Raw genomic sequence first — 15,660 nt, 5'->3', positions numbered from 1 at the left:
AGGACTTGTCATTTTATCTTGAACCGCGTTTTTTTTTATCTCATTTTTCGTTAAACAGCTTGGCTAAAGTTAGCTGAGACACCCTGTATACTTACGAGGTATATTCAGTGTTGCGTATGCACTCGGCAGTGAGGCGTTCATCTTACGCTTCGTTATGGCAGCGCTGTAGCCCCGGCCGAAATATATATATCGCGTGATGCTGTAGATTAAGTCAATGTCTACATTTCAGCCAGCATGAACGCTCCGGTCATCGAGTATCTCACTACCACACCGTGACTACGACTCCGTGGCTATGACGTTCAGCTGCTGTGCTCGAGGTCTTGGGTTCGATCCCGGCCGTGGAGTTCGCATGCGGATGGGAACGGAACGCAAGAACGCTCGTGCACTTGGCTTTAGCCGGTGCACACTTAACAACCCCCCAGGTGGTCAAAATTATTCCAAAGTCCCCCGCTATGCCGTGCCTCATCAGATCATGTTATTTTCTTTTGTTTTCACATAAAGCTCCGCAATTTATAATTGTTTAGTTCCTCGTAAACCATGAGTTGATTTCCGACGTTGAACCCATACGCCTAAACAAGCGATGCGATCGACGCTAGAAAGCGTACATTACTACGGAAGTTTGACAAAGTGCCCGCTCAGTACGCAGTTCTCATTCGATATTCCCATACCACTCGATCGAGTCATTTATCCGTTAATCGCCATCCGTGACCGCTGCCCTCAAAGCGCTGCTCGCCACCTAGTGATCATCGCGCGCAGCACTTGTTCATTGACTAAAAAACACACACAACAGCACACTGGAGGTTTCGCAGCCAGCGCCTTTAATAGGGAATCTTGTACTCACAACAGGAAACAGCCCGCGAAATTACACACCGCGTGCGGAATGATCCTGAACGCTCTGAAAGTCGAGAGTATACTCGTTGCTGTGTTTTCCGCTACAGTATATGCCAACGAGAACTTATGTGAATTGCGCAATCGTCCTACGAAATCGATCACGCAAATCAAATCGAGAGTGACTTCTTGGGCATTTCTGACATTCGATTTGCCCCTGCTGGGGTAAATTTCCTAAACGGAAGTGCGTGGCACACTCGTTAAAAAAAAAAGAACATTTGAAATGCGTCACAGTTCGGCTTTACGCAATCCTTATCGTAAGCAGCAATCCACGAGGCAGTATTGGCAGTAACGGTGATAAAAGCATGCTGTCAGGTAAGATCACTTCAAAACTAAAGGGAGGATGCGTGTCAGCACCACAAGGAGGTTGAAAGTTCTGCGCTACGACAAGTAAATGACGTAAGGCAAATAAAAGTAGAAATAATTTTCAATTGGTACCGCGAAAACGACGTAGCTGTGTGCGCTATGTCGCCAAACACGAATTAAAAGCGATCTGTCCCACAAACGTTGTTCTCGATCAAGCAATCAACCGAAGAAAAAAAACAGTCCCACAAAGGTAGTTAACCTGACTTTAAATGGCATCCAAACTATCCAAGTGCGGCGAAGCTGCAGCTTTCATATCTCACACACAGACACAGTGGGACGCAAAGGTTGTCCATTCCGTCGGGGACACATTCCGCACTCTGATTAGTTTGTAAGGACCCAAGATCGGCGCACGCACACACACACACATACACTCACGTTACACACTGGGACACGTATAAGACGTCGCACGCACAAGCGGGGTTGCAATACGCTGAAGTAGCACTGTGGGCTTAATTAACGAGAAAATTTTCACAGGCACTTTCAACTGAAACATCGCCACCGCCCGGTCATATGACTTGAGCAATATGATTAAGTCGCACATCACACAATCTTCGCGAACTAAATCCTAAGCCACATTTGTATCAAAGCGCACGCCGTATTCCGAAAGAGCGATAGTTAATAGCACGCAGCGGAAGTTGATGGGGTCTACAAAATTTCCAAGCATTAACAAACAACATCCACTTCCTACGTCGCAGTAGAAGCTTGATGTCCTTCCTACGTCCCCTTTTTCATAGAAACGCTAGATTGCAGAAATGTCAAGGCCGCACTCAAAACCGCTGAACACACGCTTATTAGAATAATCCACAGCGACCAGCATGGGGAACGTCAGTGAAAAATTACATTACGTCTTTGTTGTCAGAGCTCTGTACATTTTGTTAGTGGTGCCTCTCTAAACCTCGCGCGCACACACACAAGAAAAGGCCTCCGAAGGTAGGAGTTAACAGTGGAAGTCAGAATGTATTTGGCCGCGGAGATCTCTCACTGAAAAGGCACGAACATAACGGGAGTTCTACGTGACGGGCAGATAGAAGTTCCACCGATGTGTTCGAAATCTCCCTACGTTATCGCTACCTGTAGAATAAACCATCAAATCACTCGGAGCAGCTCGTATGTGAACTGTACCAGTCACTGGAAACTCATCTTCAGTTCACTCTGTGCGCACGAACGTTATGAAGCATGTTCGGTGTCAATTAGCCTTGCTTATTGTTTCTTGCTGTAAAAAGATAAATGCAGCAGGAAGAGTCTAGATATTAATCGCCTTTATTACCTAGGACTATCCGCAGGAAGCATCGTTACTGCTCTGGTACCATGGTACCCGTGCTTTCTAAAAGAGGTAAGCCAACTATAGTTGACATTGTAGCAGAGCTTAATATTATCAAATGAACCATCTACTCAACCGCGAGCAAGTGTTTTACACGTGCACGTATACTTATTACACGTGCAAAGTACACTTATACAATACACGGCAGCTGCTGCTCGCAGCATATCTGAAGCAACGGTGAAAGCACCAGTGAAATTCTGCATAAGGTGATAAAAGACTTCAACTCTACATTAACACCGGCAGATGGCGCAGAAAAAAAAAACATGCAGAATAGGCTCGATTAAGTAATCTGAGGTATACGAAGCCCATCCTACACAGCTTAGACCATATACAGCACTTGGACCAGTATGACTTTTTGCACCGACTGCTCTTTCTCAGTCAGAGTGTCACCGTGCTGCGTGACACGGAGACTGTCCCCGTCACACTGAGCAGTGAAGGAGTCACATCGATGTCTTCGACGGCAAAGCCAACTTATGAGCACGCGTTACAGTAGCTTGCGCGCAGCCCTTGAAAGATCGCTGATGTCGTGTCAACAATGTTCTGCCTTCTGCCAAGATTGAGACCATGCATTCCCGACTGCTCACGTCCCGCCCTAAAGAACGCCATCACCGGCAAAAAAAGAAGAAGAAAAAAAAAAGGGGGGGGGGGCGGGCGACAATCATCGAAGCACAACAAAAGAGCAACTTCCGCAGATCTCAGTTCAGTTTGTCCGGTCACTGATCCTTCATTTCCTCAAGCAGAGAATGCGCAGGCTGCCGCAACTGGAGATGGAACACTCGACAGCAGTGTCGTTCGCGAAACGCTGTGTTGAAAGTCCGCGAGGGCCTCCAGCCGTACGACAAGCCGAGCAAGAAACGTCAGCCGTATAGAGGTCGGACACGCATTGGGTAGCCGCGGAACCACGTTTCGGCAAAAAAACGTCCTCTGAAGGTGCGCTCAAGGTCACCACGTTGCACGCCGGTTTGCGCTGTCCTCTGCCCTTTTTTTCTTCCGACAAACGCTGTCCGTCCGTGAAGCGTGTAGAGCTCGTGGCTCACGAAACTGCGACGCACACCACCGGCAGTCTCTCAGTGGCGTGTGAAGCAACCGTCTCCGGAGCTTGAAGAAGCTGCCGCTGTCCACCGTGGTTAACTCGGGACTGCGCATATCAGCGAGTCGAGGCGCGACGCACGCACGCAGCGTGGAGGGCGCTCACAATGGAGCACGCTCAACTGTCGCCGTTGATGCACAGCTGGCACCGCACCAGGCCACCCTCGTCGCAGTTGAGGCACCTGAGGAAGATGACGGAGGAGGAGAAGCGGTGCCTGTGCTGCGCCGACTTCTTGCTGCCACCGCAGACGGGGCACGGCAGGTACTGGTAGCCTCCGCACATGGTGCACGTGCCTCCCACGCTGCTTTTCTGCGAACAGGACGCACAGATTGTGATCGACGTGGTGTTCAACAACGTACCGGCAAGCCCGCACGCGTAAAGCAGCCACTAATCCATTCCATTCTACCACGTTCTACGGCTAATCCATTAGTGGAATCGTGAGTCAGATCGCGAGCCAATCGCAAGTCAATCGTGAGACTCGTGCTTCCTTCGTAAGAGAGTTGTAAGGCAAATGTAAGGGACGGCGCAGTATGCAGCGGGCGTCTCAAACTCAACTCGGGAGCCGTGCCGCACTTATACATTACCCTGCGCGGGCAACACTTCGGTACGCTGGTGCAGGGGGTCGGCGTTGATCAATGGCGCCGACACCTTACAATGGGAGTCGGAAGACACGAAAGCTCTAAAAGCTGCCCTTTGCATGAGCAGCACGCTTGCGATTCCTGCCCTACACAAACAATCGTCGTCGGATTGCGCGCATGAGCGCAACATTCATGGCTGCCAATCGCATAATGGAAATAAGCTTGACGAAGCTTCCACAACATGTGGCCGCGTACCTCATCGTCCATTGTGGAAAAAAAAGCGGTCTTTAATTTTAAGCTTTCTGTTATTTAGTGAAGAAGTGGCTCGCGACCGAGCACACTTCTGGTTTACCATCAAAATCAAGCGGAATATAGCCGCTGGCAAGCATTCAAGTCGCTGTGCCCATTCTGTCTGATGTACCTGAATTAAATCTCGACTTGTCGCGGAAAAATATCGTTCAGCGTGTAGCTTCTTCAGTCACACACCTCGATTATTAGATCATCAGATGGCCCCAACGCTTACTTTCTCTTCCTCGCCACAAACGCTCAAGGAGAAAGGAAGAAGGCCTCTTGTTGCAATAACTTACGCTGTGCAATCTTAAAACCATGACATTGTACTCAATCTACCCACAAAAGTTCATTTACAAAGTTCGTGGAAAGTCTATGGACAGTTTTTTTTTATGAACTTCATAGATTGCCTATATAGACAGCTTGGGAATTAATGTTCTGCACATTGTGTCGACGAATGTCTGTAGATTTTCCGGCGACAGCTCCTTTGGATGTCCAGAGATCACATATCGAAAGAAGACTTGTTAATGATTTTGCTCGATAGGCAGACATTTGTAAATTTTGTCGATAATAGGACAAGTCTAAGTATGCAAAACAGTTCACAAGCTAGGATAAATATATGGGCAATCTACGCACCGTTCAAATTATTGCTAGTACGAATATCATTGCTTTTTCTGCTCAAGTGATTCAAGACATTCAAGTATGTGATCATCCCGTACAAGCACAAGTTAGCCCATGGGCTCAAGAACGCCGGAAAGTGGTATGGCATCAACGTCGTTCTTCTGCCCAAAATAAACTCGGCCGGATGTGCCCTATTGTTAACAACCGGACTATACTCGACACAGCGAGCCAACTCAAGACATGTGTGGAATCAAGCACGCTCGAAAGTTTGTGCCTTGTGACAGTGGTGCAGTGTATAAGATTTCTTTATCACGCAGAAAAGCGTACATACGTGGGGCAGACAGGACGCTGCATTAATGTACGACTAAGAGAGCATAGTGCTTCGGTAAAGAATGCAGCTCTCACTGATCTGGCCTTGCACTGCCGGTCGAGCGGTTGCTCACCGCATTTTTCGAGCTCTGAGATACTGTTTAAGCATAAGTATCACACTCTCCGGGAAGTGATAGAAGGCTATCAGATAAGCAAAGGGAAATTGTGTTAGCCGAACATCACTTGGCTGACAAGGAACTTACCGTTCTGCAGCAAATATTTTCATAACTTCAGCTGATTTAGAAGGCCGCGGCAACTCATCTCCCGTATATACTTGTGTGCTTGTTTACATTTGTGTGACTGATTCAACCAACCCTTCAGTTACGAATCAGCGCCTGTGGTGTGCGTCACTTGTTCTAACCGTCCTCGCGTTTTTGCACGCCGTTTTGTTTCGAGATGAAGGCGACCACCGTTATTCCAACCTTTATGACATATTAAATTAGAGCAGCTCGCAATAGCTGAAGACCCTGCTGCGGGCTATAAGAAATGTGAGGCAAGATTGACGTCGGCCATTTTTTTTTTCATTTCGGAACGCACTCAGTGCACACAAGAACGAGGTCTTCAATAAATCGCATATATGGCTTACCTTGTACGGTTTGAGCATCTGCCTGAGCTGACCGGTTTCATTCAGGCGCTCCACTGTTTCCGCTCCCTGCAGGCGAAACAAGAGGAAACGGGTGTAAAGACAGTGCATTTACAATCTCAACAACTGAACGACATGCATAATGGCGTCGCACACGCTCTAATGCTGGACGTTTCCTTTTTTTTTTTCGGCATAGGGCGTAACTCTGGGAGGAGCACCTTGCCTTTAGATTGTTCAAGGACGAAATACATAAGTTCGCGCGTTTTGCCCATATACAGTTTGGGTGTAGGCGCGTACGTATATTTTATTTTTGTAATGTGGTAACACTGATGACAATATTAAAAATTAAATTCTGGGGATCTGCGAACCAAAGCTCCGGTCTGATTACGAGACGCATCATAAAAGGGAGCTCCGAATTAATTTTGTCCACGTGGGGTCCTCTAATGTGCACTCACTCGATGCACAATACACGAGCGTTTTTTGCATCGGAATGAGGCCCATCGGAATGAGGCCGCCGCGGCACAGATAAAACCATCGAAGCTCATCAAGATGCACGCCATAGACACCGAGCTGCTGCGGTGGGTTGATGACAACATCAAATCATACATGCCAAATTCAATCTTTAGATGCGGATTTTAACACTTGTATAAGCTGCTTGCCAGCTCACTTAAGCTGGCACGAAATACATGGCAAATTTGCGCAAATGAGCTATCAATACGCGCAGCTGTACGCAGTTCAGATTGGTGCGTCCCTAACGTGTGCGGATTTCTTTACCGATAGGGGTGGCTACGATATTACATAAGTTAGCTGCGCTTTGTACCAGTTTTCATTATCCTGAATGACGTCGTACACACAGGTCGTTCCGAAGAGACGAAAACTGCGGTGACCAAGGAGGCATATAAATTTTACTTTAAGCTGTTGTACATTAAGCTGCCAGCGAAAACAAGGCACGAGAATTGTTTCGCACTCAAGTAGTCACAGAGAGTGCTCTCGAGGGCCCCAGTACCTGTATACCTAAACTTAAATTAAAGGGCGCCGGAAAAGGTGTTTAAACTAAAAGCCAAACTATGGAAAACGGAAATGAAAGCGTTTTTTCTTCTTCATTTAATTGTCGAAATAACCACAGGATGTAGATGAAGAGCTCCGAGTGAAGGTTTCCGTGCTGATTATATGCGAGTGGATTAAAGAACGAGGTCTGCGCTATTTTGATAATGACCAGTCAGAAAAATCCAAGGACTGCATCTTTCAAGGAGCCGCAGGTGTGCTCTCGCGAGGACCGCGGGAAGAGTAAAAAAAGAAAAAGGAAAAAGAAGGAACGAAACTATGTGTTCTTATTAATGAGCGTCATATAGGCTGGCGACAGGATGGACTGCCGATACTATACACGAAGGCCTCGTACAAAGAAAGCATCGTCGAGCCGTAAGAGGTTCCAGCTCGGTGAAGCTCGAAGCGAGCCCTTCTTTTGAACGCGACTGAAGGGTTGTTTAGAGTCCATCTTCCCTCTACATCTGTGTTCGTGACTGCGCAGCTAAGCCGCGATGACCACGTACCACGTATATATACCACGTACGGAAATGAGCCCGAGAACGACACTAATGTCGTTCTCGGGCCGTGCTACCTGGCTGTGCCAGTCAACTAAAACCACACAAAGGGAGGAAGAGGCGACCGTGTACGATACCGCAGTCCTTTCGAGCAGATTTCAGACTTTTTTTTTTCGTTCTTATTATATGCACTTTTTTTTTCTTTTTTAAACGGCGCTACGCTTCAAAAAGGAATGCACAAGGCCCACGTCGCTGGTTGGACGCCGCTGTTTCCGTTCTGCAACGAAGCTTTCCGCACACACAACACAAACCGTGTTGCACGTCAACCCCGGAACCAGAGACTGCGCTCCCTGCGGCCACATTTATTCTCCTTTGTTCGGAGGATCTCGTGTTCACGTCTCAATCTACGTTGCTCGAGAACTTGCTTACACCGGCCGTTAGGAGGAGCTATCATCTTCCTGTTGTGTTCTTCCGCCCTCTCCCTCCCTCTTCTGGGCAGTCTTCCCTCGAAGCCATGTCCTTTTCGTTTTACCTTAAAGGCCGTTCTTCTTTTTCTCTCTCTCTTTCTATATCTCTCTTTCTAGACGACGTCTTCTTCTTGCTCCTCTCGCTTTAGAAAAGAAGTCGGTCTCCAGTGTTGTCTGGCGCGCAGGGCACGCGCGCGCAAACACAATGGCGCGACCGAGGAACAGTGGCGCGGCCAGCGGCAGCAACCGGGACGGACTTCCTGGTTTTCGGAAGCGCGGTACCGATATACGCTCCGCCCCTCACGGTGTACTGCATACGTCGTACACCCATACGCCCGGTAAGGCGCGCGAGCTTCAGTGCTTAAATGGCGAAGAAAGAAGAGCGTGCGAGAAGAAAAATGAGCCGGCACACAATGGACGAGATGCCCAAACAAGGAGAGGAAAAGGATCTTGGAAGGATGAAGAAGAAGGAAAATCGACGCAGCGGAAGGTAATGCGCGAAGGAGAGCGCAAAAAAGCTGCGTCGGTCTCGTACATGCCGTTCGGCCGGCAGTATATTAAGAATAGAACTCACAAAGCCGGCAGCGAGCGAAACGGCGAAATGGGGCGCTCGAAAGAGAAATTAAATGGTGCCCGGCCGGCGAGCAGCACTGACTAGTCGAGTAATCGTGATGTTCGACAAACACGCTGGCGGCCGCTCTGGGGCGGACAAAAGAAATGCGTGTATAGCGCTGAGAATATGGCGAACGCATGTTCTCTTTTTTCAATCTTGTTCTGTTGAAGCTCGGCTGTATACTACAGTGCACAAGTGCCGATCGGTTCCGCGAACTTGCAGGCTTTTTCTCTTGGACAAGGGAATCGCGAGAATACGCGTGTACACGGAAATCCTGGCACATACGTACATTCGTGTATACGTCAGTGAGGCGAGAGAAAAGAAAAATAACAAAACGTTACATTTTTTTTCTGATTATTGATTCGCGGACAGGTGAATGGTGCGTGTAACAACGATTTGGCGGAACGGCAAGCGTGGACGGAAGAAAACTGGTTTTTAATTCTTGGTTCCTCTACGTTTGCCGACGCGATTGATCTTTTCGATGTATGCGTTTGCTTGTGCTAGTAAGGACGATGACAAACGAGTGAGCTGCTTGAAGTCTGCTTACGCGTCGTATGCAAGGTGCGAGACCGAGGGGCACGCAATACTAAACATTTATGAGAGCGGTGAGTTTGGCTATAGTTGGCATCGAGTCACAATTACTATATAGCACAAACTACGAAGACGAAAGGGAGACAATAATAATATCTGGGGTTTTACGTGCCAAAACCACTTTCTGATTATGAGGCACGCCGTAGTGGAGGACTCCGGAAATTTTGACCACCTGGGGTTCTTTAACGTGCACCTAAATCTAAGCACACGGGTGTTTTCGCATTTCGCCCCCATCTAAATGCGGCCGCCGTGGCCGGGATTCGATCCCGCGACCTCGTGCTCAGCAGCCCAACACCATAGCCACTGAGGAAAGGGAGACACCAAACGGCGTGTCATTTCGTGTCACCTTTTAGTTTCCCTTTGCTCTAGAAAACCGGATATCATCATCCTTTTAGTCTTGGTAGCTTTTGCTGTAGAAATTATGAACACTGTTTCACACTCTTACGCCAGTTCTTACATTACATAACCTGGTTGTGTAGCAACGTGCAAGCGGCAATTCGTTTTATTTATTTTTTTTTATTTTGCGCCCGTCACAATATTGTAAGGCTGGGCCTCCCTACGTGGGAAACTTGAGTGCGGGTTTTTTTTTGTTTTAAAAAAATCTGCTTTATAATACCTTAACCACACGCCGACTCTAATAGGCGCATATAATATTTCTGATGCCACAGCGAAGAGACAAATAAGAGAATCCAAAGCAACGCCAATTGGTAATGATGTGCTGTACGTCGCAGACGTCCTCATTAAGAGCACGAAGGCTAGCGATGAAATAAAGGAATCCTCCAGGGGTGCCATACCTATTAGGAGATAAAAAGCCAGTATTCTTTACCTACGTCTGAACGACTTCCATTGTTAACAAACCTGCATGCACTTGGCGGCTTATCTTGTACCAAACAATAATTGGCATGTATTTCCTTTCTTTAACGCTTTGCGCTCGCTACTTTCTTTTTTTTTTCAAGAACGCTACGTCACGCTGATGCACGTGTGCCGCGCGTGACCCGAAAGTTTACCTGGCGCGAATCGTTATTTATTATTGACGCGCAGGTCCCGGGACTTGTGCGTCAATATAAAGTGTTCATACCGTCCCACTACGGTCAGCGTAACTCTCACCCAGCGCCACATTTTTTTTTATAATGTCGTTTGCTTTCAGTCTTATCTTCAGGGCAGGCAGCATTATGTTTAAGGTCAAGCGCTCTCAGTCAAATCACCGTTAAGGGTCAGTGCTTGCCTGTTGAATCCTTTCTATACCTGTCACTGTATTCTGCCAGCTGCCGATTGATTTTCGTATCAATAAAGCTGCCTCGGCGACCTCGCGAGGTCTTGAGTTGCAGAATGCGGACGCGCCGAATTTAGAGTCTTCGACACGAGACCATTAATACGGGCCCATTATACAAGGGTGGCACTAATAGGCATGTAGGCCAAAAGGAAGGGCGACCGCACTTCATATATCTCAGGGTGGAGCCGCACCAGGCGAGCACACACGCGCGTATACGTACGTGCGAACGCGTGTCCCAGATAAGTTTCGCGAATGCGAAATAATCTGAACCTAGTCACTGGCGTGCCATCGCTCTCCGTCTTATCATGAGCACGAACAGGGAAAAAAAAGGTTTTAGAAAGAAGCTTGACGCCAGCCTCCTGAAGCGTAGAGCCCGGGGCTGTATACCTTCGTATTGTACCTAAGGATGTTGTTCTCTCTGTATGTCCTTCCATGCTGTATACTACGGTACAAATACCGCAACGTCAAAAGAAAGTGAAGTATAACACTATCCTTGTTTTCGCCCTTACCACATCGTGCCTGGATCGGACTGCCCTGTGGCCCCGATCCGAACGAAGAATCGGCGCGCACCCTCGCACCGTTGTAAAAACGCAAATGCCGCCGAAAGTGATGCTATTTCTGGAACGCCAGATTCCTGAAAGGTCAGACGCGTTTGCAAAGGGGCACGGCGAGCAGCATCGATGGGCATACATAAGGACGCTGCAGGCGAGCACCTATACACGATCTTGTTGTCTTGCACACGCGGTCTTCAGGACGAGTCACTCTCACTCTTGCTGACGGGGTGGCAAGAGCGGCGAGTGCCTCATATGTTGCGGTGCCAACAATCTGAAGCGGTTCTAAACCTATTTTACGCTTACTTGTCCAGTATGCTGCACTAAAGGCACGGACGATGGTTTCTTCAAAACCTCCTTTATAGCATGTCGGTCCAGTGCTTTGGTCGGAGTCGTCGCTTTCTGCTCGCTTTTGCAGTGATAACTGTAGAGCCTATCCAGTTTTTGCGACGTCTATCCCTGGTTGTTAGCTTCACGTGTGGTCCAAGGAAGTCGCCAGGAAAGAAGGCCATTTGCCCCAATCAGAATGCAATTCCTTTCCTGTTGGAGACGTGCAAGTTCCCATCGTGCAGTCACTCTCATCGTTATCGACGTCGTGCCGTCGTCACCATCGTCGAACCACTTGTCACCGTCTTCTTTTTAATGAGCCTTTGCAGTTCACTACATTCGCTAGTTTATTTATCATTCGTGTTCTCGTTTACTTCAACACGTCTGACTGTCCTATTAACCACACATTTTAGAAGAGCCGGCGTTGTAATGTGAATCGGTTCACGGCTGTTCGGCAACGCAGCTGAGCACGAAACAAACGTACAAAAAGAAGAAAAAAAAGTGTTCGTGCTGACCTCTCGTGCTTGCGCGATTTTTTTTTTTTTTTCGTTCGTTCCACTTTCTCTCGTATAACCGCACATCTCGCTCTCGCCGTGACGCGATACACCGCCGCGAGTCGAGACACAGACCGACCCACGGAACCGGCGATCAAAGCCGTCGCTACAGTTTCGCGCGAGCCGAACGAGAAAGTTGCCTCTGACGCACGCACGCTGCGCCGGAGAGATGACGGAGGAGGTCGCGGCAAAAACAACGCCGCCCGTCCGCCACCACCGTTGACCGGTCAACTGCCCGGGGTCGTTGAACCGTGCGTTACAGGGCTCCCTGGCGGGGGTAGTTCCCTGCCGGGGGCGCCTAAATGGTCAGCGCTGTACGCGAGCCTCTCGTGAATGACCCTTGCGCCGCCGGCTGTTCACGCTTGGCTGTGCGCTTGGTTGGCACGCGCGCGGACGACAACATGGGTGCCGGGCCAGGATCGCCCTTCCCGCGAGTTCGTCTACGTACCCTGTAGAAAAGAAAAATGCCCGGGCTTCGCGTTGTCTGCTGAAGCTGAAGGCAGCAGCCTCGTATTTTGGCTCGGTTGCGAAGCCGTTAAAAGCCGCCTCGCTCGAGCTGCTGCCGCCGTCGGCTCGTCCCGTAATTGTCGACCTCGCGGCCGGAATTCCGAGCTGGACAAAGCGCGCGGCGAGCGGAGGCCCCCAAGAAGGGTGCTGCCGAAGTGGACAGCCTGCTGTGCTTTGGGAACAGTGACGACACGCTGTGTCTAAGGGCCCTTTGGCATTTACCTTTTGATTCAGTGGTGCCAAATGGTCGCGGCGATTCGTGCCTTGTAAAACGCACACTCGCACACACTCGCGCGCGCACACACACACACACACACACGCACACGTACACACACCCCTCCCCTTCTCATAAGCTTATTCAGCACTTAACTATCTTAGTGGAAGAGGGAATTCTATAGCATCAAGGGGACTCATCAAAACAGAAGGACACGCAAGCAAAACTTTTTTTTTTCAAGCCACCGGCCTGTACGACCGCCTATAATGAAAACGGAAAGCGATTGTCTCGGCACACTGCACTGGCACAATCAGTTGGACGACCACCGGCCCGTGTGAACGCCTCTAATTGGAAATCCCTTCCTGTTAATCTTTCCTTGTTCTTTCTCTCTCTGTCTCTCCTATTTCCAACCTTTAGCTTCCTCACCCCAGTGCAGGGTAGCAAACCGGGAACTAGCATCCGTCTAACCTCCCTGCCTTCCCCCCCCCTCTCCTTTTCTATAACGAAAACGGCTTCCGGGCTTTCTCTTTCGCAGTGCAGTGCCGCAAACTGGAAACTCAGATTGTTAGCCTCCATGTATTTCATCTCGTTCTCTCTATGTTTATCTACATTAGTGACCTCGCCATACGACAACTCCGTACATGCAATCTACAACAGTGAAAATAACATGTAAGTTTTTGTAAAATGTAGCCTTCAATATTTGAGCCGTTCTAGCGCAGCAGATCATTTATAAACGACCAACTTCTTCGGTTACTCTGTTCCCCCTGCTTGTGTACTCGCCAATTTTTTCAAGACACACAGTTCGTTTTACAGGCTTCGTCGCGCAGCCAGTTGCACTGGAAAGTGATGGCGTCGCTGCCATGGTTACAGCGCCACGCACACAGCGGAAATGAAAACTCCAGCCATGACGTCAGCGCAGGCCGCTGTAATGAAACCAGCGCATCCCAGATGCGACACAAGCAACGCCTCGAGCGACAGCAAACGCTCCCGCCAGGTCTGCGAGGAGTCTGTTGCGATTCTAATCTTTTTTTACCGGCAGTGGCCGAAGCCGGAGGTTTTCTCGGCCATCGAAGTGAACGCTTTCGCTACAGACTGTGCCACCGAGGCTTCCAGGATGGAAACGATAGGAATCGTTAAGCGCAAAAACGGACCATCGCGCCGAAGCTTTCCACGACGCTCTGTTTTATGGCCGCACGCGCGCGTTCAACCGTCGCTGTAACAATTACAGGCCACAGCGCAGTGGCTGCCCTCTTTGCCGCTTCGTCATCAAGCACGCCTCCGTCATGCTTGAGACGTGCAGCACTGTGGTCGCTATAGATCACATGTATTAGTAAAATGCACAAATACCGTAAATACGTCTTAAAGTGTCGGTAGACATGCTATAGGTGTCTACAAAAAAACTTATTTAAGGAATCTAATGAAGTATGATGTCTAAAATAAAGTGTGCCTGTCGACGTTTATACATAGGTGATAGATATCCTAGAGACCAGAACTTCGGTTCCTTATAGAAATTTTCGTCCATATACAACCTACAGAGTATGCATCGACAATAAGTTATCAGAAATCAGAGGCACTTGGCTGAAAGTCAGACAGTATTAGTGGGCGGGGGTCGTAGCACGACTAACAGCCCAAAAAATTCATTATAATCGGTCTACTGATACTTCATATAAATGCCTGTACGCTCGTTGTATACGGGCAAACTAGTTTTTCCGATGCAACCACGCGGGATAAAATTTCAAAAATTTGCTCAGACACGAACACTTGTAGTTCCTCTATTTAGTGCGTGCAGACATTTCTACGGACCATTTATTTATAGAGTCCAAGCTCTGTGTGTATCGCGCAGACAAATAGTATTTTTGATAATCCAAAGAAACCTGACGCCACATATTTATCTATAAAGTTTACAGGTAACCCATAAATGCCGCGTATATTCCATTGACTTTCCGCAGACCATACATAGAATGACCATGTACCTATGATCTCATACTTCTAATGAATCGTTGTTGCTTGTACAACGTCTATTTTACGTCTATTTTTAGCATTCAAAAGGAAAGTCTATGGAGAGACAGAATAGTTTGTCTGCAGGCGGTCTACAGAGCGCTCAGATCTGTCTAATTAAGAAAGAAGAGCGTGAAACACTTTAATGAGTACAACGCTCGAGGAGAATGAGATGACCCAAGAGGCTCAAATCTTTGTTGTTCACAACCATACGGGGAAACAGACAAAGAAGCCAGATGTATCACAATAGAGATTCATTCTTGCGTTTAAATGAAACGTAGCAATAAAGTACAGAGAAATGAAAGTGGACGACTCGCAACCGGTGGGAGTCGAAGCCCACCATCTGAATTACCCGTTCGTGCGGCGCTCTACCAATTGAGCTAACGGAGCGAGCGGCCACGCCTCGGGCTACGTTCTTGGATAATTGTCTACATGTGTACTTAATTGGCCCTGCGAGTGCTATGCAGCGCCGCTCGCGTCCAAGGCGGCGGCCGTGCGTCACGTACGTGAACCGAGGAGCCGGCAACTGGCCAAGAAAAAAAATAGAAAGAAAGAAAACCATTTATTTTATATAACTCAAAGGGCAGCCCACGGGTCATGACTCGTGGCTAATACAGCCAAGAACTACTTTCGTGATTGCCCCCTGCGTTCCGTATGGAACCTTTGGCTGTAATGACATGTAGTACATAAGCGCCAGAGGTCAAATACCGAGCCCCCTTCGTACGAACGAAAACAACTCTGTTGACTCGGCTCTCGAATAAGCGACACCGGCACTAGCTTCCAAAACGTTGCTGCCCGGTTTTAACAAGTAGGAATATATGTAAAAAAAATAATAATGATAATGAGGAACAGGAGGAGAAATGATTCGCGTGTATACTCTAGACACACCGTCGACGGTGAGCTCACTTCGCGGCCATGTT

General features: G+C 48.4%; 1 protein-coding gene across 1 annotated transcript in view; it reads right to left on the bottom strand.

Moving 5' to 3' along the window:
- Positions 1-795: 795 nt before the first annotated feature.
- Positions 796-15,660, bottom strand: part of LOC142579082 (glutaredoxin domain-containing cysteine-rich protein CG31559-like) — a 143,094-nt gene continuing 128,229 nt past the window's right edge. The window contains exons 3-4 of the mRNA XM_075688939.1: positions 6,108-6,173; positions 796-3,974 (exon numbers count right to left, since the gene is read on the bottom strand). Of these exons, the coding sequence (XP_075545054.1) occupies positions 3,783-3,974; positions 6,108-6,173 (258 nt within the window). The 3' untranslated portion in view covers positions 796-3,782. The remainder of the gene's footprint in view (positions 3,975-6,107; positions 6,174-15,660) is intronic.

The sequence above is a fragment of the Dermacentor variabilis genome, chromosome 4, assembly GCF_050947875.1.
Source record: "Dermacentor variabilis isolate Ectoservices chromosome 4, ASM5094787v1, whole genome shotgun sequence".
In the NCBI taxonomy this organism is placed as follows: domain Eukaryota; kingdom Metazoa; phylum Arthropoda; class Arachnida; order Ixodida; family Ixodidae; genus Dermacentor; species Dermacentor variabilis.
The sequence above is the reverse complement of the archived record's forward strand: the minus strand, read 5'-3'. Positions and strand labels throughout refer to the sequence as shown.